This window comes from Antechinus flavipes, chromosome 3 (assembly GCF_016432865.1).
Source record: "Antechinus flavipes isolate AdamAnt ecotype Samford, QLD, Australia chromosome 3, AdamAnt_v2, whole genome shotgun sequence".
Lineage (NCBI taxonomy): Eukaryota > Metazoa > Chordata > Mammalia > Dasyuromorphia > Dasyuridae > Antechinus > Antechinus flavipes.
Window position 1 is genome coordinate 597,455,100 of NC_067400.1, and position 25,653 is coordinate 597,480,752.

The 25,653-nt window shown below is 41.4% G+C and overlaps 1 protein-coding gene across 3 annotated transcripts; it reads left to right on the forward strand.

Moving 5' to 3' along the window:
- The first annotated feature begins 466 nt into the window (after nt 1-466).
- Nucleotides 467-17,723, forward strand: LOC127555910 (alpha-enolase). Of its 3 annotated transcripts, none has more exons than XM_051988630.1 (12): nt 467-547; nt 4,013-4,106; nt 6,714-6,809; nt 8,674-8,732; nt 11,510-11,579; nt 12,075-12,208; nt 12,566-12,788; nt 13,882-14,079; nt 14,654-14,855; nt 15,825-15,933; nt 16,204-16,262; nt 17,260-17,723. In XM_051988630.1, exons 2-12 carry the CDS (start codon nt 4,022-4,024, stop codon nt 17,327-17,329), a joined length of 1,305 nt encoding a protein of 434 aa, XP_051844590.1. In that variant the 5' UTR covers nt 467-547; nt 4,013-4,021; the 3' UTR covers nt 17,330-17,723. The 3 variants fall into 3 exon arrangements, with proteins under 3 accessions (XP_051844590.1, XP_051844589.1, XP_051844591.1); XM_051988629.1 differs by lacking the exon at nt 8,674-8,732 and adding an exon at nt 9,055-9,113 and having other exon boundaries at nt 474-547; XM_051988631.1 differs by lacking the exon at nt 8,674-8,732 and adding an exon at nt 9,055-9,113 and having other exon boundaries at nt 537-635.
- The last annotated feature ends 7,930 nt before the right edge of the window (nt 17,724-25,653 follow it).

A 25,653-nucleotide genomic window follows, 5' to 3' on the forward strand; every position in this document is an offset into this window, starting at 1 on the left:
TGGTATAAAGTACCGCTCTCGCGCGGGGCCTAACGGTTTGATGGCTGCGCAAGCGCAGATGGTACCGATTGGAAGCAAGAGCATGGGTGGGGGAAAGAAGAGACCAGCGTCTCTGGCTGGATAACAGGTGGTCCTTGCAAAAAATAAATCCGGGGACAGAGATCGTGCTGGACGAAGAGTACGTGACATACGAACCCGAGCCCGACCCCATACCCTTCCCCCTTTCCCCCTCCCCCCTTTTCATCCCAGTTCTGTGGGAGGGGCAAGACTCGAAGCGGTTCTCCATTACTGCCGTAGCCCCGCCCACTTACTGCCCAATGAGAAGGCCGGAGGTGAGAGAGACTGTGCGCTCCGCCAATGGAGAAGAGAGCACGCACCGGTGGCGCTATGGGATAGGCAAATGAGAGAAAGGGGAGGCGGTGCTCAAGTCCTACCCCCTCCAACCTAGACCGGAAGTTTGGAAGGAGGAGGAGGTGCCGCTGGGACCTAGGGGAGCGAGCAGGAAAAAGAGGAGGAGCCACGGGAGGAGAAGGAGGGGTTCCCTGGGGTGAGTTCGCCCATTTAACGCTCCCTCTCGGCGTATCTAGGTCCCTCGGCCTCTGTTCTCTGACCCCAGCGGAGGAAATCTTGTCCAGGTAACGGTAGTCCGACAGGCCTGGGCCGTCAGTCCTGCTAGGGGCGGGGGGTGCTTTGAAGGGTCCCAGCCCCTCCGGGCTCGCCTGTGCCGGCTCCGATCTCCCTCCCTGTGGACTGCAGAGGCTCTCGCTGCCCATTCCGGGGTCAGCTCCCCTTGGGCCCGGGAGCACCTTGAGGCGGTTAACTTTTTGCATCGGGAGAGGACTTTGGAGTCTTCGAGGCTCCGCGCACTCCTTTTCTTTAGAAAGTCGTAGAGGGCGGCCCTGAGGAGTGCTGCGCCTCCCTCAAGGTCACGCTGATGGAGGGGCCGGGCAGCGACTTGGGGTGGCCGTGCGGGATGATGCTGGCGGGACCAACACATTTCCCTTGCAGTGGAGGGGGGGGGACCTGACCCCACTATTTTTTCCGCAGGGCTATTTCTCTCTGGAGCTGAACTCTAAATGAAGAGAATGATTTCTTATAATACCTGTAGGATTCGGAGTGCAGTGATTCCTTAGTGTAGTCCTAATTCCTTAGAATAATTGCTAGAGGGCCACTTTTGAAAGGGCCTCAGAGTATTACAGAGCAGTTTGAGTAATTATGCTTCTCGGTGGTAAGGGAAGAGGTGTAATCTTTTTTCTAAATATAGGTCACACCATGTTAGAGCTGGAAGAGATTAATCCATGCCACACATTTTACAGATAAAATAACTAAGGCCCTAAGAAGGTAGGAGTGACTTTAAATCGCGGCCAGAAAAAATATTGATACTGGTCCTTTCTGGTGGATTCCTCTCTCCCTTCGAGCTTCTGTTGTGTGAACTAAAACGGGCCTTTTCAGTTGCAGATTGTTGCTGCCTCATGGTGTATCACACTTGTCCCTTGCCTAAAATGGAGGAAGGGGCTGTGAATAGATGCACTTCCCCCAATAGCTTTTCTTAGAGTGTCACTGTGATTGGAGCTGGCTCAGTGATTGCAATTCAGTGGTTTAGTGTCCAGCTAGATTGCCTTGGAATGAACTGTAACTTATAATAACTGCAAGTAATGATGCTTATTTTTGACCAAGGCTACACTAGCCAGAATGCCTCATCTTAGTAGGCTGGAGTAAGCAATTCACATTGAAAGAAGGATCTTTTTATTCCTCTCTTGTAATAACATTCACATCTGCAGGTACAGAACCTCTAAAAATACCCATATTTTCTTGATCCCTGTTTTCCTCTAGAATATATTGGTTAGTCTTAATTAGCAAACTTTCTTCCCTAGCTCACAATTTAGGCCATGACTTTAAGGTTCTGGTACATGGTTCAGTCCAGAGATCCATGTGTGTTTTAGAGTGATTCTCCATCTAGAAGATCATTTTACTGAAAATCAGTAAATACAAGTACTCAGTACATTGCCCAAGACAATTGTGTGATCATTCGGTTCTGTTTGACTTTGTAACTGCATTCAGAGGTTTCTGGGCAAAGACACTGGAGTGGTTTGCCTTTTCATTCTGTTCATTTTGCAGATGTGGAAACTGAGGCAAATAGGGTAAATTGATGTGCCCAAGAATACACAGCTAGTGTCTTTGAGGCCTGTTTTGAGCCCAGGCCCAGTGGTCCATCCACCGTGCCACTTAGCTGCCCCAAACAACAACAAAACTCAAAAATAGGGTGCCATCAGACCTATACTTTAAGACGAAATTAGAGTGGGTGTAGTGCCATTTTAAAAGAGCACTTGTTTTCACTAACATACCAAAATATTATTGAAAAGAAAGTTGGATTTATACTTCAACCTGATAATAATCTGAATAATTTAGAAATTTTAAATTATCACAAATGGCATGGAATTAGCTGGATGTTTTACCTTTGCTGATGACTCTTCAGTGAATAGGATAGAAGAAATGGCTTAAGTGCCTCCATTTGCTGTACCATTTGTTGCCTTAACATTCCTGAGATGGGGGAGGCCAGGGAAGCTCTAATGGTTTGGGGACATGGATTCTTGCCAGTCCTCCTCAGTTCCTTGACTTATTACATTTGTTGCTTGCCTTGGGGAAAAACAAATGGAGGGAGAGCTGCAGAGATTAGGCCTTTGCGGGTCCTCTACTTTCCACTAGGGGAAGGTTATGTGTCAGTTCTGGGTCATTTGGTTTTTCCCTTTTTCTCCCTAAGCATTCCAGTGTGTCATGGTTGTATCATTCCCCAGTCATAATTTCCATTTACAAGTTGTAACATGTTTTTCATTTTGAAGAGAGAAAAACCGAATCAGTTTATATAGCGAGTTGTGATGAGGAAACTCTCCCTGAAAGTCAGCAACTTCTCTGCAAGTTAACATCTTAAAAGAGTTCCTTAAAAGTTAAGGTTGGGTCCCACAGCCAGAATGTACCAGGGTGAGACTTGGTCTTCTCATGATGTCTTCTGATTCCTGAGACTCTCAACTACTGCACAGTACCCCTTTCTTTAAATTTTAAGACTTTTATAAGTTGGATAACTTGCTTCTCTTCAAAAACTTAGGTTAGCATATTTTTTAAATTACCCAGAATTTATTAAATCACCTAAGATATAGGGAAAATAAGGATGCTCTTGAACCAGTTGATCAGTATCAAAAAGGACCAGTAGATTATTAACAAGAAACAGAAAATTATAGTGAGCATCCTAAAGCATTTATTGAGTTCCGTGATTTGCTATTGATCATTTATTCTATGTAATCTCATTGAAGGTAAAGGACTGTTTCATTGTAGTCCCAACTCCCTAAAGTGACTTAGAAGTTGATGGCTGCTTAAGCTTGGGCCCGATGTCATTCGCTTTTCCCAGGCTTCAGACTTTGATCCCTTCATTCAAATTCTGAACTCCTCCCCCAAAAAACTTGCACTGGAATACCCAACATTACAATTTCTTTATCCCTCCGCCTATAGACTTGGCTTGCCCCTGTCAGCTTAATGTTCTTTTCCTAACACACTGCTTTCATTGTTTTACCTCTGAATTTTCAAAGGGACCTCTACTGAAAAGTCCAAAGGCCTTTGTTGGCTTTCAAGATCCTTTCATAGACTCACCCCAAGTCAGCCTTTACTTTATCTCCCACCCTATATCTTATTTTTAGTTTATTGCAGCTATTTACCTTTCCTCATATCCTTTATTAAAATTTTATATGCCCTTAAGAATCTAGTTTAAAAGATCACTCCAGCTGGAAATGATCTCTTACCTTTGTACTTCTATGAAACTCTTAGTTTGTGCTACTCATCTGGCCCTTATCAGCTGCTACTTTGAATTATAATATCTGTATTATGGCTGCGTGCTAGATCACGTGCCCCTTTGAAAGTAGGGTTCACATTTGTGTTCCTTACCAAGGCTAGAGTAAGTATAACTGTTAGAAGTAGAGCTGAAGGATGACTTCTGTTAATTTTTGAAATTTATTCCCCACAGAAATTCAACATGTCTATCCTCAGGATCTACGCCAGAGAGATCTTCGACTCTCGTGGAAACCCCACTGTTGAAGTTGATCTCTACACTGGAAAAGGTGCAAACCATAAAGTTTTACCTGTTTGCTCTCTAGTTTTTTCTCTCTTCCACTATCCTCATATAAACTGGCTACTTTCTCACCATGTTAAAAGCTCAAGTTTCTTTTTTTAAAGATCCACCAAACCTTATACTTCCAGATGAGATATTGGGTTTACTTAGCACAGACCTGACACTTAGTAGGCACTTAATAAATTTCTTAATAAATTTACTTCCTTGTGCATAAGAAAAATCTTAGCAGACTTTGGCACACATGAGTAAGCTCTGGCTTGTGGGATGACTAATGGGGTGGAGCACATGTAAGAGAACATTATATGGCTCTTCCAAGTGTATTCAACTTGTCCTCGCTTGGTTCTTGAAGACAAAGGAGACAAGGAAAGAAGACTAGAAACAAGGCAGTCTTCCCTCCTGAACGGAGAGCAGATGAACGTGGGCTGAAGTTGTAAATCGGCACCAGTTGGGTTTGTCTTTGTTTGACGGGCCTCAAAGAGGCCAAGTATTTACAGTTTAAAATGTAGCCCTTAATTCCTCTGTAACCAAAGTAGGGACAGAGAAGCATGGCAGAACTCCATGGAAATTTTGTAGTGCCTGCTGCTGATTCACATGGTACTTGCAGGTCTCTCTCCGGAAGTGGAAGGACATAAAAAATGAGTGAGAGCTCTTTAATAGCCCTTAGAAAAAACGGTTTTCTCCTTACTTTCCTTTTGAGATAGATGAGAAATGATAGGGAATCATTAGCATACTACTGGTTAGTGAGAATGAGCCCCTCATTGTGACTCATAACTGGGCTAACAAAACTCCACTCTTCTGCTTTTTCTACCCTGGTTCTTTCCTTTTTACTAAAAAAAAGTGCTATGTAATCTGTCACTTTCCTTTGACATGTTTTGCCCCTTCCTTTATGAGGAAGCTCCTCATGAGCTGCTCTTTTGAGTTAAGCCAAAGCAGCTTCTTGAGGTGCATGCTCAGTATGGCTCTGTGGTATGTGCTTCATGTCACGTAGGCTGGGCATCCTTTCATGATGTGAGACTTCTTTGTTAGGTCAGAAGGTTAAACTGATTAAAGAGAAGTAAACTGAACTTTTAAAAAGGAAAAGAAAAAGACTAGGCTTGAGGTTAGGAATGCATACCTTTAGGCAGCTTTTTTCCTTTGCTAAAAGGTGGGTTTATTTATGAGAAGAGGTAAAAGGAAAAGATACAATGGACACTGGGAATGGTAAATATGAGCGATTTTTAAACAGGTTTTAAATAATTCACAATGGAAAAGTGCCCCAGTGAATCTCACAATTAACCTGGAGAAAGGAAATAAATCCATGAGGTGGGGAGTATACCCTTAACTGACAGGCTAAATCCCATAGTGGAGATTAGCATGCTAAAAGAATTAGTTAGAGTTATAAGAAGTAGAAAGACACCATGGGGTGAGGAGAGTTGGTATAAGGAAAGGTGAGAAGAAAGACATCAGGAGGCAGAATACAGCAGTGGTAGGGAATTGTTATGAAGAAACTTTTCCAAATTATAAAAGTTCTGAATTTTCCTGATGAAGTTTAGATAGTAGATTTTAAGTTTAATAACAAATAGATTTTCCTGAAACCGAGACTTGAATGTATGTTAAGGAAAGTAATGTAAGGTTGCAGGATTTTGTTAAATGATATCACCCATCTGTTTTCTCCTCAATCTGAATTGAACTGATAATGTGCATAAGATTTCACAATTTCTCTTTTGGATTTTGGTGAAAAATCTCAGTGCTTATATTATGCCATTTGATTAGGAAATGGGTATACTCATTATACTACTTGTTGCCAGCCACTTGTATTTACTACCCAGACACACCTAATGGTTTTGCTTATGGTCTGAAAAATTTCACCTGCCTCCAAATCTTTGAAATGTATTCTTAAAACATGATTTTCCAGGAACCCTCCTCAGTTTTCCTTTTTTTCTGCTGTAGGCATGAGCCTCACCAAGTGGCTTTGTGTATCTGTGGAATTGCATAGTTAAGATTCTTTTTAGGTTCGATTACTTCTAAGCTTTGTGCCTTTTCTTGTCTGCTTTTTTTTTTTTTTGGTGGTGTTCCATCTTAGTTCTTCAGACCTCCTGTTGTTCAAGGACCTAATGCAATAAGCAATCACAATAGACTTTGTTCCCTGACCCAGCTGAGCTGATTTTGCTTCCTGAATGGTTGAATGAGCTTGCTTGATGAATGTTTGAACCAACCTCAGGACTGAGAACTGGCTGCCTGGTTCAGCTTGATTTAAGAGCACTAGAGCCACAGTGCTTGCTCCCTTTCTCCCTCCTCAGGTTCTTCTCCAAACTATTGCTGTCAAGTCAACAGCCTGGTAAATGATGTAATACTTGGATCTGATAAGGACAAGTATTAGGGGAAGCTAGAGGAAATGAAACTTTGTGTAGGTGAACTCTTTCTCAATTGATAGAGGGAAGTGGAAGGAGGATTCTTTTTGCTTGTCATTTCTGCCATCTGAGTGGAGAGAGAATTATTTGCATAGCTTTTTGACTTACACCTAGCTGATTAATATGTTACTGTTTTCTTTCTTCCTCATCCCCTATTCTCCCCCCCCCCCCCCCCCAAAAAAAATGAAATGGAAAAAACCACCCAGGTCTCTTTCGAGCTGCTGTGCCCAGTGGTGCTTCCACCGGTGTCCATGAAGCCCTGGAACTCCGGGACAATGATAAGACCCGCTATATGGGGAAAGGTAAGAGAACCATGCTGGGAATGTACTACTACTGTTTCCCCTTTTCCACAGTATTCACCTATTTGTGTTTAAGAATGAATCTAACTGGGTTCTTATGTAAGTGATCAACATTTCTTATCTTTATCGTCTGTCTCTTAGCTTATAGCATATCCTTATTTAGTTCCTATTCTACAATTCATCTATGCTTAGGCTATTGAAATTAAGGATAAGTTTGAAAAAGGAGACCTGTTAATTTTAATTTAGCTTCTTTTAAAATAAAAACAAAATTAGCTATAAATATAAAATTCCATAAGAAGTCTTTTTATAGTTCTAGAAGATAGTATGGGAAAATGCAGTAAACTTCCTAATCTTTACTAATCAGATGTATGACAGTCCTTTCAAAATTTCATTTTGCTGTTTTTAGGACAATAACTCATTTCTGATCCTGTTGATCAAAAGCAAGGATGTTGAAAAAGGGATCTTGACTTTAACTAGAATCATCTTATTTCATTCTAGATAAGACTTATTGGAATTGGACATCAGTATTTACTAGTGGCAGTTAAACTATAGCACCAACATAATTTTCTAGTGGCAATAGACTTTGCTTTTCAATTTGTTATTCAGGGGTATTAATTTAGTTCATAAGTTTGTGGAGAGGGGCTTTCCTTCAAGACCACCCACCATTTGGCTCATTAATTTGGACCCTTTACCTTTTCCAGTCCTTCTCCCTCCTTAGGGCCATCTTGGCAGTTCTGCAGCCCTTATCTCAAGACTAGAGTGCTCCTAGCCCCTAGCTATGCCCATTCATTCTCCTGATACAGAACCAACATTAGCTTTTCCCCTTGGGTACGATCCTTACATTTTTGTACATTTTTAAAGAATTAACAGTCTTTATGTAAGGCATACCCACTGTGAACATGCTTATCTTTATTATAGGAAATAATGAATAAAATATGTTTATTTCCATTACAACAACCTACATATTTCCTCCAGCAAAATTGGGTTGGGAATGCCAAGGCAGAATTTCCAAAATATATTTATTTGCCTTTGCTTACTTGGCATTTAGGAAATTCCAACTGTGTTAACGAAAGTAAATCTTTTAGGGAATGACCTTCATATTTTTGTTAGTTTTTAGGAGAACAGTACTAGAAAAGAGCTTGGATTTCACTATTTCCCTTCCTATGGAATTAACTTGTATACAAGCATTAGTTTTTCCATAGCAGCCATGTCTTAATTCTCATGTTTGTTGAATTGCAACAATTTCCCTGGCAACAAGTGTAGAAAATCCGCTGAGGGTTATAGTTTCAGGTAGGGAATTACACCAGGAGCTAATGAAACTCCCTAATTAAGAACCTGCCTCTTTGCTGGAAAGAAGGTTGAAGCAGAAAGAGCTGTGATCTTGGACTCAGAATTGATAATTAGGAGCCTGCATAGTGCCTTATGTTCTCTGTGGCAGATCACTGACACTTATATACTGCTCCGAGTTGGGTTTGATGAGGAAGTCGTTCTGTACTGCTTTTGTTTGGATGTATTGTATCGCTGAATGAAGAGTGGAAAGACCATATCAAATTATTATTTATTATTATTATAATTAACTTAAATCATTTTATTAAGGTGTCTCAGTGTCAGTCTTAAATAGGAGCAATTTAAACTATTGATTTTTCTCTCTCTCTCTCTCTCCCTCTCTCCTCTCTTCTCTCTTCTCTCTCCTCTCCATGAGATCATAGTTAAGTTAAATATATGTTGAATAAATACTAAGCCTAAGAATCTTGATTCACTCTTCTTTTCCTTTTCTGATTTCTTCTTTTGTCTCACACAGTCTGATCTTTCCTGAGTGTTTTCTTTTTTCCTTTTCTCCTTCTCTATCATTTGTGTCCCTGGTCAGGTGTCTCCAGACCTGTTAAATATGTTAATGAGTTCCTGGCAACTGCTTTATGTACCCAGGTAATGGACTGGTAAAAGCTTTGACTGTAGTCTGTCTGCAGATGGTATTTCCAATGCATGGTCTCCCAATTAACCTACCAGCAGGTATTCTTAGATGGTGCTTCTCTGGTTTTAACTCTTTGGGATCCTGTGCAGATGTACTCGTGGTTTGGCGGGAAAGCCTGCCAGTGCCGAGGGGAAAGAGGTGGGAATTCTACCAGAAGGGACTTTGCGGGTCACATGGCGGATTGAATCCCCTGTGGACCATTGGTGGTAATCATCTAGCAATGCCTGCTTGGCCTGTGTATTAATGTTAGTGATTTGATTTGCTTGTTCCTTCCAGGTGTCTCAAAAGCGGTTGAGCACATCAATAAAACTATTGCCCCAAGCCTGGTTAGCAAGGTAGGCTCCTTCCTCATTTTAACTAATACATATTCCCAATTTCAGTGTCCTTTTCCTCTGTTAAAGGCTCAAGCTGGAGAAACCAGCCTGTGGGATATTCTATCCAGTGCATGAATATACTTTAGGTTAACCTATTTGGCTGACTGGCTATTTGCTTTTTAAAGACGGGTATACAAATCACTAAAGAGGTAAGACAGTGTCCAAGTGCTTATTTCTAGTTTCCTTCCTAGGATTTTGGTATTTGCCTAAATTTATAGATAAGGGAGAAGGGCTATAAGATCTTGTCTTACATAATGAAAATGGAATTGGAAGCTAGAATCACTTGTCATGGTGTAGATCATTACTATTCACCAGTTTATTTTTTTATTTTAAGGAAATCATTTGCACAGAAAGGAAAGACCATCCTCTTGAGTACAGAGTTTTTCCTCATTTTGGAAATTAACATTCTCCTTGGGATAAGATTTCATTGAATAACTGCAGCAGTATTCCAAGGACTTTTGCTTTAGCAAATGTAAATTTTTTCCTTGCTGTCTCATTGAGAAAACTTCTTTTAATCTTTATAGCTAAACTGAATGTTAGAAGTCAGGAAGCCTGCTTACTCCACTAGCTGTCTCCACTCCCTTGTGCTCAACTCCCTTAACTCTAAAAGAAGCTAAAAAGCTAACCTGACTTTAGGAACTGGCTCCCCCTCTCAACTCTCCCCTTTATATTGATAGTTGTACCATTGTCCTGTTCCAGAAACCTCAGGTTCATTCACTTTTTACTCTTCATGTATTAGCAAACTCTTCTTCAGCCTTTGAAAAATCTCTTGTATTTCTGTTTTCCTCCATTCTCCTGTCTTAATATCATGCTTGAATTACTGTATGTTCCATCATAATAATTTGGTCAAGTCAGTGACAAACACATATACACATCCCACTTCTATCATATTACTCTCCTGGTCAGGAACCTACAGTTCTTTGGCTAACCATATCTGTTACAAATGCTTCAGTCTAGTCCTTCTGCTCTGGCCTCACTATATTGGCTACCTTATTTGCCCATATGCATGCTCAGTGCCAACCAGGTTTTCTTGGCTCCTCCTTGTCTTGTACATAGGCTTTCTGCTCCTTTGACGTGCATGCATTTCTTTAAGTACTAACTGACAAAGAGTCAGTTCAAGTCTTATTCATTATGTTGCCTTCTCCTCCCCCATACCTGGCAGAGAATTAAACTAATTTTTTAAATAAGCATGATAGAATCTATTCACATAAATGACTGCTGTCCTCCAAAGTCTTCATTGGGGACCATCTCATTTACATTTTATTCTAGGTATGCTTTTGTTGCCCAGAAGAGAGTAGGAATTCTCTGGGTTTGCTTTTTAAGCTAATTTCCAGGGTTTGCAATTTGCAAGAAGAAATCAACTTAACCACATTTTGGTCACTTTGTTGGTTCTCCTTCCCTTCAACCCATGCCAGTTGTGTACCCATCTTGATTATCTATTCATCAGATCAGTTCCAAGTGACATTTTAGCAAAAATTTGTCTGCTCTAAAATTATGCTGTTTTGGCAAAAGTAAAAAAATATGCAGGCTCTAAATGCAGTTCTAGAAGAGCCCTAAAATAAATGTGAAATAAGAATATTGTAAAGCATAAAGCTTCTCAGAGTAAACACTTTGAAGAAAAATATTTGAATGGATAAATGCCATGATATCTTTAAAATCAGTCATATGTTTTCATATTATATCTGTTAATATCTCTGGGTAGACTTTGTGCTTTATGAGGGCATCCGGCATGCCTATTAAACTACTCTTCCTGTAGTTAGAGGAATTTGGCATATACTTCTTACTTAGCAAAGTGGACATTTATAGAAAAGAGTAGAAATGGGCCTTTATCTCCCAAAGTGAGGAGTACAAATAATTTGTTGGATCCTTTCCATTTAAGGCAGTAGTAAAATGGATAAAGCTGTCCTTAAGAACACCTGGTTTTAGTCCTATTTCTTTAATTGGCAGTTTGCTTCTGAGCCTGTCATTTAATCACTTGATACTCCATCTTAGCAGCTCTCTAAAGACTAAATTTCACTAAAAATCCCTTGTCACTGAGATGACAAGTTCAGATGGTGTCCTGTGCGCATTGGACATAAATGGAAATCCATTCACAACTGATGTTACAACTCCTACAAACAGAATGAGAGTGTGACTAGAAATACTTTAGGAGATTAAAGTTCATAAGTTCTAGGCCCATTTCTTCCCCTCATGTTGTGATTAGTCCAGTTGCTTTTCCAAACTTATTTAGTTTAGTTCTATGAGCCTAGTAGATCTGTGCTATGCCAGCAATTTTTCCCCATCCTCAAGCTTCAGAAGCCATTAGTGAAGTAGCAAAAATTCTTCCTTTCTGCAACTTTTTTTTTTCTATTTTGCAGAAACTGAATGTTGTGGAACAGGAGAAAATCGATAAGTTAATGATAGAAATGGACGGCTCTGAAAATAAATGTGAGTAGCTGATACCCTTGATCCAAAAGGGTATGGAATTCTCCATATCTAAAGCAATGCATCATTCTATTCAGTGAAGAGCATTACCCATTTGTTCCTCTGTCCATAGAGACTGGAAAGATAGTCTTGGGCTGACAGCTTGGGTGATCATAAGTGTGTGGGTTGGTTCCAGAAGCCAAATTGCAGAGCCCTTCAAGCACAGGAGTGGAATTACGGAATATAGATATTTTCATTTTTGATTTTTACAATTTTTTATTCTCAATTTCATGTAAACAAATTTTTAACATTTCAATTTTTAAAATTTTGAGTTTCTTTCTTTGAAAAGTCAGTTGATATCGATTATACATGTATAGGCATGCAAGACATTTCCCTATTAGCCATATTGTAAAAGTCTTCAAGAGCTGATAACCCATAGAGCTACTACTATATGCATAATACAAAGGATAACTTTTCAGGAAATAAACTTTATTTAACATTTCCTTTTTACCATTTTAGCTAAATTTGGTGCAAATGCCATATTGGGAGTGTCTCTGGCTGTTTGTAAGGCTGGAGCTGCTGAGAAAGGTGTCTCCCTGTATCGCCATATTGCTGACCTTGCAGGCAATAGTGAAGTCATCCTTCCAGTTCCAGTAAGTTGATTGTTTCTCTCTGGCCTAGAATATATTCTGACAATGTTTCATGTGATATAGGTTAAATTCCACCTCCAACACTAGTCAGAACTTTTTAGTGTTGTGATTATCAAACAAAATACTTTAAAAACCTTAAAGCACTTCATGAATACAAAGTATTATTTTCTGGGTCTAATTGGCTCATGCTAGTGCTTTGGGAGGGATGAGCCCAACACAGATGGCACCCTTGTTCTGAAATGGACAAGGACTTTATCAGGGTGTGCGTTGACTGGATTCGGCATCCCAGGGGTATTTGTTCTTTACAGACCCTAGAACAGTTAATTGATGGATCAAATTGATCTCTGTACTTCTCCCCAGGCCTTCAATGTGATCAATGGTGGCTCCCATGCTGGTAACAAGCTGGCCATGCAGGAGTTCATGATCCTCCCTGTTGGAGCAGCAACTTTCAAGGAGGCCATGCGCATTGGGGCTGAGGTCTACCACAACTTGAAGAACGTGATTAAGAAGAAATATGGACAGGATGCCACTAACGTAGGGGACGAGGGTGGCTTTGCTCCTAACATTCTAGAGAATAAAGAAGGTAATGAATCGTGGACTAGAATGAACTGATTTCTGTTTCTGTCCTTGTTGTCCCAACAGGACTGTAGAGATATGGCTCCTCGCCTATTTGGGAGCAAGCCTTACAGTTTTCTGGGCTCTTCAATTGTCATTCTTAGACCTAAGATCAGATTGCTTAGGAGACTTTGCTTTTCATTAAGTAAAAATAGGTGACTTGCTAATCAACTTAAATGTTCAATGATTGATAAGTTCTGTAAGGGTAGTTGTATGCAGTGCCCCAGCTAGCAGTACCCAACCTCCATTTTGCCAGGGGAGAAATTTAGGCCATCTTCAGAGACAGAGCAATAATTCAAGTCCCTCAGTTAATTTTAACTCTTGGTTAAATTTGTTTAAATTACCATAATGCTGTCTCATTGACTTGGCTTGTTCTGATTTTAGTTCTTAGATCTAGTTAAAGGGTGGCAATTGGGTAAATAGAAAGCAAAGGTGAAGGAAATGTTAAGGGATTTAGCCATTGTTCATCTTGAGGGGAAATGGGTCATCAACAGCACCCCATCAGAGAAAGGGAAGACCCTGCAAAGATAGGGAGAAAACATATCCCCATACACACACATATCTCCATCAGGGAGATGCCGTGTCAGAAGGCATGTTTCCTACGTTCTTTCTGATCAAGCTGGGCACTTGGCATTCAGGATTCCACCTCCGTAGTGCTTGTATTTGTTCTTGGATTTTCAGCCACTGATTCCATTTAAACTGCCGCCTTTGAAAAGGCTGATCTCAGCTGCTTACTGTAACTGTAGCTTGGTGAATGCAGCTGTTCCTGAGCAATGAATCTGGGCCAGTTGTCGATGGGGAAGACTGTTCCTTAAAGACCTTACCGAATTTCCTGCTGGGTGACCTTCTAAGAGCTAGGCTACCCCTCAGTTAGAATCAGCTTCTCATTACCAAGGCAGGGAGAGCAAAGGTAACTGGAGCTAGGAACCAGAGCAGTTCTGTGGAGACTGAGTGTCTCTTGCCCTCCCTGTTAAACTCCCTGCTTGAGACCTATTGAAGTGAGATTTCTGTTTTCACCTACAGTGTTTTCTTACCTTCTTTTCCACTGCCATCTTTTCCAGCTCTGGAGCTGCTGAAAGAAGCCATTGGTAAAGCCGGTTATACTGATAAGGTTGTGATTGGTATGGACGTGGCTGCCTCAGAATTCTTCCGCTCTGGGAAATATGACTTGGATTTCAAGTCTCCTGATGATCCCAACCGATACATCTCTCCTTCTGAGCTCGGGGACCTCTACAAGACCTTCATCAAGGACTATCCAGGTACGAGCCCACCAACTGCATCTGGTTCCACAGACCAGCTCTGTGATCATGATCACATTATTGAATATCTCGGAATTAATTTGCTCATTGGTAAAATGATGGGCTTACATTCCGTGATTTGGATCCTTTCCTATGATTCTATGAAAAGAATATGTGATGGTCTGAGACACCAGGTTTTTTTAATGATGAAGGAACAAAATGATACAAGGCATCTCATGACCTCTAGCGACTTGAGGTCGTACATGTGGTGATCTAATTACTCCCTAGGTTGTTTCTGTAAAGCACAATAGTAGTCTTGTGGAAGCACATTCACTATAATTCTGGAGTCATAAAGGTTAGCTGGTTCTTGTTACTACTACTCTGGCTGTCCCATGTAATGAGAGTTTGCTTTTTAAAAATCTATTCCAGAAGTCCACGTTATTTTTATACCCTGCTAAAGGATTGTTTATGCAGGGAAACTTGTTTTGGTTGAGTTTTGAGCATAAAAACTTATGCTCATTTTGGCTTCACTCTGGGTTATGGATTTTGAAGTTTGGGAATGTGTTTATACGCAATGCCTTGTCTTTTTCCTTAGTGGTGTCCATTGAAGATCCCTTTGACCAAGATGACTGGGGGGCTTGGAAGGATTTCACTGCCACTGCAGGCATCCAGGTGGTAGGGGATGATCTCACAGTGACCAATCCCAAGCGCATTGAAAAGGCTGTGAATGAGAAAGCCTGCAACTGCCTTCTCCTCAAAGTGAACCAGATTGGCTCCGTGACCGAGTCTCTCCAGGCGTGAGTCCTTTTTGGGGACACCGGGATAAACTATCAGGAGAGAGCAGGGCTCGGGCTTCTAAGGAGCCATCTCAATCCAGTGCAGAAAGGAAATACCCCCTACTCTATCCCTCTTCCCCTATATTCCCCTACCTGGTTGACCATGGTCAAGTCACCTCAGCTCTCACCTGACTGCTTGTCTGTAAGGTGAAATTTATAGCTTATTATGTATATATGTGTATGTATAACTATTTATAGTTTTTATTAACCACTTGTTGTAATGTTGTGAATGTGACATTGTATAATAGGGCAGTATGAATGATAGTTCTTGAGAAGAGTCTGTTGCATGTTATTCTGTTCTGGTTACCTAGATTAAGCTTTCCCTTCAAAACTCAAGCTTTGAATTGATCTTGAATTAACGTTTCAAAGAGTCTTTTCCTTTGCCTTTAATATCAGGAATTTGAGGATAATCAGAGCCTAGTTCAAGGCCCAACCAGACAGTGAGTTTTCTGCTCAGTTCAGCTGGTCTATTGCCAAGATGACCCTAGAATATTAGCAAGAATTACTGTAGGAAGTCTACTTTCTCAGCTGTAAATTAGTAAATTATTCAACTGCTGCTAGAGGTCTGGTAGTGATTTAGCATTATAATGTGACTTATGTATGTTAATGCTTTTTATGACATCCTACCAAGTAAAAATAGTATATTGTCGTTTTAAAGATGAGAATACAGATTTAATTTTAAGTGACTTGCCTGAGATTCCATTGAGCAGTGCTGAAACTAACCCAACTCTTGAGGTTGAGATTGGTTCATCACATTGCTATAAGGGATAGAGGGAATCAATTTGTCAGCCTTCACAGGGAGATGGTCCAATAGTGCTGGAGAGTTTAGTCACATGATTGTTGTAGATGAGGTGCGGTGGGGATTTTGAGAGGCTTGATAGAAATATAAACAATTGTTGTCTTGCTTTAATTTTCTTGTATGACTTCTAGGTGCAAGCTGGCACAGTCCAATGGGTGGGGAGTAATGGTTTCCCATCGTTCTGGAGAGACTGAAGACACCTTCATTGCAGACCTGGTGGTGGGTCTCTGCACTGGGCAGGTAAGGACTAGCTCCAGCGGAAGTATCTAACCTGTGCTATAATGCTTTTTCAGCAAGCTGCATGCTGGGGCTTTGGGAGTGGTAATTTATCCTAGAGAGAGCTACATAGCTCTCTCTTATCTATAGATACCTCTGTCCATCTCGCATCTTAAAGGGTGGACAATGCCCTAGGTTTCTCCCATTAGATTATTTGTTGAGTTCATGTCTAATATTGGTCTTTCCCTCAAAATGCAAGTCTTCATATTATTCCTGACTTGATTTTTCTTCCAGATCAAGACTGGTGCCCCTTGCCGATCTGAGCGTCTAGCCAAGTATAACCAGCTTCTTAGGTAAGGAGATGCTTTTTAATGGGCCTTTGGGGGGGGAAAAACTAAAAGGCTGCCTTTGTGCAAAAGATTTCTTAGCATTGTCAATTCTCCAAGTAAATGTTGGCTCACTCTACTTTCTTTGGTGGCAAAAAATTCTGTAGGAAAATATAAAATATTCCTCCTTCATTTAACCTCAGCAATTGAATTTCTTTGTATGAGCTTTCAGAAGAGGACTTCTTTGTCCTACTGCCACCCTCTGGTGATTTAGAGAAGGAACCAGGATCCTTCTTAACCTGGATCATCAAACTATCAGAGAAGAAATATCATCACTCATTTTGAGGAAATTATATCAAGCTTTATTGCACACTCCTCTTCTGAGTTCTCTCACCCATCCCTGTTAGGACATCCTGAACATAACAAGGTTTTTCAAATTCACCACGTGTGCATATTCCTAGTCCAGAAGATCATAGTTATTCAAAATCTATCTCCTTGAACATATGATTAAGCTTGATCTCTTTTTGTGTTTGGTCAATGAGTTTTTCCTCAGACATTGAGCCTTTCTCAAGATTCTCAAGAAGGTTTTTACATTTTTTAATGTAGTAATGGCCCTCAGCTTCATTTGGGACGTTTTCTTTCTTCATTTGCTTATTTCCATGCATACCTGATCTTTTCAACATCCCTCCTTCAAAATATTGACTTCCAGAGTTTTTGAGGTGTTTTGGGGTTTTTTTTGTTTCTTTTGTTTTGTTCCCTTTGAAGTGTTCAAGACTTGACAGGGGCAGGGAAAAAGGAGTAATAAGCATTCAATTCCTGCTATATGCCACTGCCTGGCATCCCCGTGGTGTATTCTGGAGAACGAGATCTTAGAGGGCTCCTGAACTTTCTGGGCCACAGAGTGTCAGCCATTTGTAACCTAATAATGGGAATCTGGCCGGCTCTGGATATAGATGGATTGATTAGTAAATGTGTTGCCTTGGTGCTCTCCATGGTTATGCTACCTGTGTTTCTTCCCCCGCAGAATCGAGGAAGAACTGGGCAGCAAGGCTAGGTTTGCCGGAAGGAACTTCAGAAATCCTCAGGCCAAGTAAACTGCTTGGCAGGGAAGCCTCCGAGCTAAAAGCTAGCAGGCTCCAGTCACCTCCGTAGAAGTCTGCTCCTGTCCTGCGAGTGGGCAGCGCCAAGTACTAGACCAGTTTTGTTCTGGGGGCAGGGGCCTCTGCTGTGTAACTTCCCTCTCCCCTCCACCTCTCTGTGATGTTCTCACTGCTTCCTTAGAACTGTCTTATCAGAGACTGTCCCTGATCATCTGCACCTCTGTCAGAAGGCCTTATTGTCTTGTGACTGGGCTAAAGTGACCTGTTCTCACCCCTCCCTTGTTGGTATGTGGAGCCATATGTTTGTGATGCAGCCCCAAAAAGCCCACAGGCAGATCCTTAGTGGCTTCTCTGTGCAGAATAAAAGTATTCAGTAACCCTCTGGAAACCGTGTCTGTTTATCTCGGGGCTGGGGCTGTTGAGAGTGGGAGTATAGATGTCGATGAATGCAAAAGTGCAGGTTGGAATGCCTCAAGCATACAAAGAACCAGTCTTGCCCCTAATGGCCGGAAGGATGTGTCAACAGGTAAATGTAGGTGAAAAATCATTTCAAGAGGGAGAATGTGGTGACTCAAGATTAAGAAAGGCCCTGGACAGGTTTGGAGGAGAAGCCTGAGCCTGGAAAATCAGTCGGGCTTTTGATAGTCCAGGCAAAAGATAGTGAAGGATGGAAATAAGGCTAGAGTCCACATGAAGACTGGGAAGCGGATAATGGAAGTAAAGGGATCGACAAGGTCTGTCCCCTGAGGGGGGTTGGCAGGGATGGAAAATCAAGAATGGCTAGAAAAATAAACCTTAGTGACTGACAGGATGGATGGTCACGTCTACCGGGAAATTGTGGGGAGGAGTCTTTTGGGCCATAATAAAGATCCAAGGTGACTTAGATCAGCAGTGCTCCTGGTGTGGATGGGCTTGGGGTAAGTCCTGCAAGATAGATTCAGTCAGTACAGTCACCAAAATAAAAGGCCATCAGTGAGCAAACAAGACAAGCATTTTAGATGAGTAGAGGAAATAGATCAAGAGATGTCTGGTTCTATATTGATACATGAAGAAAGCAGATCTTTTTTTTTTCCCTGAGGCAATTGAGGTTAAGTGACTTGCCCAGGATCACACAGCTAGGTGATCAATTTTGAACTCCCATCCTCCTGACTTCAGGACTGGTTCCCACTGAGCCACCTCGCTGACTCCCAAAAGCCTTGAAGTCATCTAATAAGATGGTTTCAAGTAAGTGTCATGTCAAGTAAGGACCATGCACTTGGCCCAAAATGAATCCTTTTTTGCAATTAGTTCATATTCTAGTGGGGGAAACATGTAAAAAAGCATAAATGTAAAAGTTGTAGGTACTAAGTTTAATAATAGCTTGCACCTAATACCCTATGCCAAGATAAGGTCAAAATGGGTTCATGATTTAGTCCTACTACAAGCAAATTAGAACATCTGTGGAGAAGGAAGGGACTTATGGCTAAAGAAGAGCTGGAATGAAATGCAAAATGGATAATTTTAATTTTTTGTGCAAACAAAATTGACAAAAGACAAAATTAGAAAGGAAGCAGAGAATGGGCAAAAATCTTTACATACATCTAAGGCCTCATTTCTAAAATATTTAGGGAATTGACTCAAGAATACAAGCCATCTCTGGTGAATGTATGGTAATGGCTCCCCAGTAATGAGAACACAACCCTGAATCTGGGTCAGTAACAAGTCTGTTAAACAGCCACATATTAATAAAATGAAAGAGTTGAGAGAAGAGTTGAATTGTCAGGGCAGCATTTACTCTATATCTTCGCAATAATGACATAGCTCCAATGAGTGTGTGCAAAACATCATCTATTTTAGGTCTTTGTAGACTGTTTTCTTCAGGATCATCCAGAAAGGCTGGCATGTAGTTATTAAGTTCTGATTGAAGACAATGAACCAAATATTTAAATGCCATTTGAACCAAGTGTGCTAAAATGTCCTGGGCATCCAGAGTGATTCGGCTGAGATCACGGTCCTGCTTAATGAAGTTGAGTAATTCTGATGTATTTGCCATCCAAAAGGCAAGTGCTCCTGCAATATTCTGCTTCTGAATAACTCCTTCCATCATGCTCACCATCTTGTTAACTATGGCAATGACTTTATGGGTACGCTCTGTAGGGCTGATTTCAGGTCTGTATTGATTTGACAGTACATACCGACATGCCATATATAACACATATGTAGGTGATAGTTTAAAATGCACTGTAGAACTATTCGTATAATTTATAATAGCTGATAAAAATGAATCTTCAGGACTTTCCCTGAATTCTATACTTGCAGGCAGTATTAATTCAGGACCAGGGGCATCCTGAGTTCTGCTGTCTTGTCTTCTATAGTCCTGTTGTTTCTCTACTCTAATCATTGGCTTCACCATCCCTCGTTCTGCTGTGAGAATGTTTTCTAAACTCTTCTCCAAGGCCAGGATGAGTCATTATAAGTATATAGTTTAGTTTTGTACTTTTTCCGATTTACCTTATGGTAGACATTGTATAATTTTGTTGGTTCAGCTTAATTCACTATATATCAGTTCATATAAGCCTTCCTATGCTTCTCTGTATTTTTTGTTGTTAGAGTTCAAATGTTGGAGTTAGTTCTTCTCAAAGGCACAGCCGGTTTAGAGGCTTAGAGCCCTTCGGATGTCTCCAAATCCAAAGGTTCTGTCCTTCAGCCTCTGCCTCTGCTTTCTTCTGCCTCCAACAGAGATGGAAGATCTCTCTTATCTCCTTCTGGGGAGCCCAGCCACCAACTTGCTGCGGAGAGAGGGCTTCTGGCGTAACTCCACTGAAGTCCGTCAAAAGTGTTCTCTGCACCAGAGTCGTTCCTCTCGAGTCTAGTGCGATCAGCCAGCCAAGAGGAAAAAATGTATTCTGGAATGGCTGTCTCGCCTTATATGTGAACCTTCTGAGAGAATGGGATTATGGGTTTTCTCCCATAGTGCTCTCTGGCCCAAAGAGCTTTAAGGTGTGGACTCTCTTGAAGTTAGAAAGTGTACTTTGTGAAGCTAGCATACTTGTGGACTCCAATGAGTAAAGGTGGGAACACAAGCCTTGTATTGATTAGTTCTACTTAGTACCTTGTTTCAGGTTCTGGCCAAAACAACTTCTTGTAAGATTAGATCAACTCTAATTACTTAGCAGTTAGTAAGGATTCCAACATCTCCCCCTTTCTTTTGTTTTAAAACATAGGGGGTTTCTGAGAGGGTACACATAAATCCATCAATATGGGCCAGAACTTTGTAACAGATATACATGGTATACATAAATCCATCAATATGGGAGGCATTATACATAATTTACATGAGCACATAGCAATATAACACAGGCTAGTAGTAATGTAACAAATAACAAGAATCAATCTGAAAATTTACACATGTCCATAAGTCCTAGAAACAGTCCAATAGGATTCCATTGTCCATTAGTTCATGTGCCAGGAATCTAATAATTCTTGTGAGCACAATCAGCAACAGAACCACCCGATATTTCTTGGGTCTTCTCCTTTGTTTCAAGGGTGAATGGCCTTTGTTTCAACTGGTGAATGCCCATCAGCTGGAGAATGGCTGAATAAGTTATAGTATATGAAAGTTATGGAATATTATTGTTCTGTAAGAAATGACCAGCAGGATGATTTCAGAGAGGCCTGGAGATACTTAGAGGAACTGATGCTGAGTGAAGTGAGCAGAACTAGGAGAAGATTGTACCTAGCAACAAGATTATATGATGATCAATTCTGATGGATATGGAGGATGAGATCAATGAGAGGATTCAGACCAGTTCCAAAGATCTTGTGATGAAGAGAGCCATCTGCACCCAGAGAGAGGACTATGGGGACTGAGTGAGGATCACAACATAGCATTCTCACTCTGTTGTTTTTCGCTTGCATTTTGTTTTCTTATTTTCTTTTTGATCTGATTTTTCTTGTGCAGCAAGATAAGTGTGGAAATATGTGTAGAAGAATTGCACATGTTTAACATTGAATTGATTGCTGGCTGGGAGAAGGGATGGGGAAAGAAAAGGAGAAAAATTTGGAACACGAGGTGTTGCAGGGATGAGTGTTGAGAACTATCTTTGCATATATTTTGAAAATAAAAGGCTATTTTTTTAAAAAATAAAGTAATTTGAGAGGGAAGGACTAGCGGATGAGGGGAAATCTGAAAAGATATTCAGAACATGGGGCCTGAGCAGCATCTGAAAAGTGGAAGACGGAAACGTCCAGTCCCTGCAAAGGCAGGGAGATGGAAGGTGGAGTGTCCTGAGTGTGGGGAAGTCCACTTGGTCAGTTTAGCTACAGAGGAGGGGAGGGTGGAAGAATGAATCTGTGGTATGAGTGACCCTCAGTAAGACAGCCTCGGCTTGAACACAACAGGAGCTAAGTTGACAGCAAGAGATAGATATTTTACCATTTTAAAGGGCTCTGGAGTCAGGAAACACTTCATTTCCCAAGATGCTAGTGGTTGGATTGGGTCTAGAAGCCAAGACTTAACTAAGCCCTCAAGACTGGATAAAATATAGAGCACAATCCAACAACTAGATTAATGGCTTTAAGGGAGGAGTGTGTCTAATCTCCATGGGTTTACTTAGACATGTCTGTATCCTTTTTTCTTAAACTTTTAAATTCTATGATCGCCAAACCTGCCAGCGTCCTGAGAGAGAGAGAAGCTGATGGTGCAAATCACACATCAGAAGCAGCTTTAGGAAGCAACCTCTCAAAGAGCCCCCAAAGCCGGATAATCTCTGGGAAGCAACAGAGTGCTTCCCTACCCTATTTTTGTGTGGCCTCTGAAGATGAATTCTCTGAATTGCACAGGAGTCATCCAGGCCCAGCAAGGCAAATGACCAATGAGAGATTTTTCAGGGGGTGAGGATAAAATAAAACTTTGCCAGAAAGCTTGGCTTTGATCCATCCCTGAAATGTCAGCTCACGGATGGTAGAATCCAGGACTTTGGATGTTCTAGGATATTAGCAGTGTGTGTCCTCTCGACAAATATTAAATGATGGAGTGGGAGGAGGTGGGTGGCCACAATCTGCTCCTGGATGAGAGGGGCTGTTTATAATTGCCATGGAGTTTTTTTTATTAAGATGGCCTGCTGGGTTCAAAAATGCATTAGGAAGTTAGGGAAAAGAGTCATTTTTCCTTATGTGAATACCTAACTTGACATCTCTACCCTTCTTCTTTTGCACGTTTCTCTTCCTTGTTTCTTTCCCTTCACCCCAGATTACCGCCCCCCCCCCCCGTCCCCCCCTCAAGAAAAAAATTTATATTTCATGAAATTCGGCCCTGGGGAATAAGCTGACCTCTTGTGGATGTTCTCATGAATTGATAGCTACCTTATATTTTAAAAGACATGACCCTTTCAGGGCCTCAGGCGGGTGGAGCCGAGTGAAAACAGGTAGAACTTGTCTTCTACCACAAATGTTTATATAAAGGGCTGAATTTTCAGGAGTGTTAACATTCTGTTCATTTAAAAAGAAAATACTGAAATAGCTGGTAAGCCCCGGTCACATTCTTCTACAGCTTAGTTTTTTTATGATGTCTGGCAGGTAAAGACAACGCTCATTCCTGGGAGAATAGAAAGAATAGAAAGAGCCCCTAGAAATTGAGAGGTCAAATTGAGATTTTATTAAAAATTGACCATCACAGCTCAGTAAGAGGCTGCTTGTGTTTCCTAGTGTTTGAAGACCCTTTACCCTGAAACAAAAGGTCAGCTGAGGATCTCCTTTCACACTGTGCTGAAAAAATCAAGGTTATTCACCATGAACTTCCTCTTCTCTCCTTGTCATCTACAAACATTTGCTTCATCACCCACAATTCCCTCCTTCAATCCATTCTCTGATGAAAAGGTGACCCTTTTTCTCACTGAGACCAAGTCCTCTGTTGCTCTTGTCCCCTCCTCTGCCCAGCAATTTATCCCTTTTGTCATTCCCACTTTCTTGTTCATCTTTAATTTCTATGTTCTGGTTCCTTTCCTGTTACCTGCAAATATACTAGACATCCTATATCTTTAAATGAAAAGCCCTCACTAAACCATGCCATCCATTTAGGCCATCCTATTTCTCTTTCTGTTCTCATCCTATCTACCCACCATCCTACCTCTCCCTTTCTCATCCTATCTAGCTCCACCCTACCTCTCCTTCCTTTCTCATCCTACCCACCTCCCATCCTACCTCTCCTTCCTTCTCATCCTACCCACCATCCTACCTCTCCCTTTCTCATCCTACCCACCTCCCATCCTACCTCTCCTTCCTTTCTCATCCTACCCACCATCCTACCTCTCCCTTTCTCATCCTACCCATCTCCCATCCTACCTCTCCTTCCTTTCTCATCCTACCCACCATCCTACCTCTCCCTTTCTCATCCTACCCATCTCCCATCCTACCTCTCCTTCCTTTCTCAGACCTTTTTTCTCCTTCCTTTTTTCAAGGAAGCCATTGCCACTTTTCACACTCTTTTACATCCTCCACTATCTCACTTAAATGAAACTATTCTCTCAAATTACCAATGATCTCTTAATTGCTAGACCTAATGACTTCTCTTGATCTCTGCAGAATTTGACAATATTTGAGATTATCCTCACCTGGGTACTCTTTCCTCACTGGGTGAAATTGCCCTTTCTCTGTTCTCTGACTCTCTTGTTCCTTCTCACTTTTTCTTTTTGAATAAAGGCTCCATCCTGGGCTCCCTTCTCTCTTCTCTCTCCATTCTCTGTCTCAATGACCTCATTACCTCCCATCAATCTAATTATGTTTTCTGCAGATGATTCCCAGATCCACAGATCAACCCCATTCTCTTTCTTGAGCTCCAGGCCTATATATCACCACCTGCCTATTAGACATTTTGAACTAGACATCCGATAGGCACATTAAATTCATTATATCAAATTAGAAATCCTATAGGCACATCTAAAACAGAGCTCGTTATCTTTTTTCCTCCTCACTATCCCCTTCTCTGAACTTACCTGTTATTGCCGCGGGTACCATCATCTTCCCTCTCTCCTAGTTGCCAACCAATCTCCACTCACCAGACATCCAATTAGCTGCCAGACTTTAATTCCACAACGTCTCTTGCATAAGGTCCCGTCTCTTCATTCACATCTCTAGACTCAGCTATTGCCAAAGCCTCCTGATTGGCCTCCATGCTTCTGATTTACACCTTATACACCTTCAAAGTGATTCTCCTAAAATGCCGACCTGAGGAGGGTAGCCCATCTCCTCCATAATGTTTCACAGCCTACGCGGCTCTCACTCTGGCCATCTTCTTGCCACCCGTTCTGCCAATCCCAAAGCACTGGACCCTCCTGAGACCATGCTGGGGGAGCTCAGGCTCCTGGTGCTGGAACTCTTACCCCTTAAGTTGTCCAAACAGGAACTCACTCTAGCACCAGATTGGTGCCGACTCTATTTATCTGCTCTATCCAACCGACTCCAGAGCTCGCCATATGTCCCGTCCTGGCCAGCTGTTTGCCCCGACCAGCTCCTTGCTCCCATTCATTCCTCCCTGTGATTCTGAGAACTGTGATCAAATCAATATTGTTATTGCTTCAGGAAAAGCCGCGTCAATGACCTTCCCTAGGTCTCCACTACTGTTGCTTTGACTTTCCAGATCAAAACACACCTGGCCACTGCTCCCCTTCCTGCACATTTTCTCTCCCCTTATTAGGATATAAGCATTTTAAGGGCAACTATTTATTAGTATTTGTATTTCTGTTTGTAGCTCCAATATTGATCATGGTGCTTGCACACAGGTAGTTAGCAAATGTTTTTTATTCATTCAGTAAACTTCAGTAACAACTATATACTTTGATGATCAAATTTAAAACTTTTTACAGCCTGTCCCCATCTTAGCTTTCCAACCTTGATACACACTGTTCCCCTTTATGCGCTCGATGGTTCAGCTGTGTTCTCCAACCATGACGTCCCATCCTCCAGGTCTAGATTGCTCTTCCTTTTCAGCTCTGCTTCCCAGAATCTCTAACTCCCCTCCAAGACTTGGTTCAAGGGCCACTTTCTGCAGGAAGCTTTTCCCTTTGTTCCCAGAGCCTGTCTTTTGGTATAAGGTAACCTTGTATTACATATACTTACATATAAGTATATATAGGGAGACAACACGTCTCCCCTGTTCTTGAGAGGAAGACTTTACTCTTTTGTCTCTACCACCCCATCCTAGAAGCAATCCATTATCCTTCGGGAAGAAAACTGAAAAATCTCATTTTAATTCCATCACATTATTCCCTAGCCTGATCTGATGGAACTCATGTTCTCTAAATGAGCTCAAAGCCTAGCTCCCGGGTTGAGGCTGAAGAGTG

What these genes read in the sequence shown, in the direction of transcription:
- LOC127555910 (XM_051988630.1), top strand. Translation starts at nt 4,022, where the DNA reads ATGTCTATCCTCAGGATCTACGCCAGAGAGATCTTCGACTCTCGTGGA. An exon ending in TGGGTCTCTGCACTGGGCAG is followed by an intron (nt 15,934 to 16,203) that starts GTAAGGACTAGC and finishes TTTTTCTTCCAG; the next exon opens with ATCAAGACTGGTGCCCCTTG. An exon ending in AAGTATAACCAGCTTCTTAG is followed by an intron (nt 16,263 to 17,259) that starts GTAAGGAGATGC and finishes CTTCCCCCGCAG; the next exon opens with AATCGAGGAAGAACTGGGCA.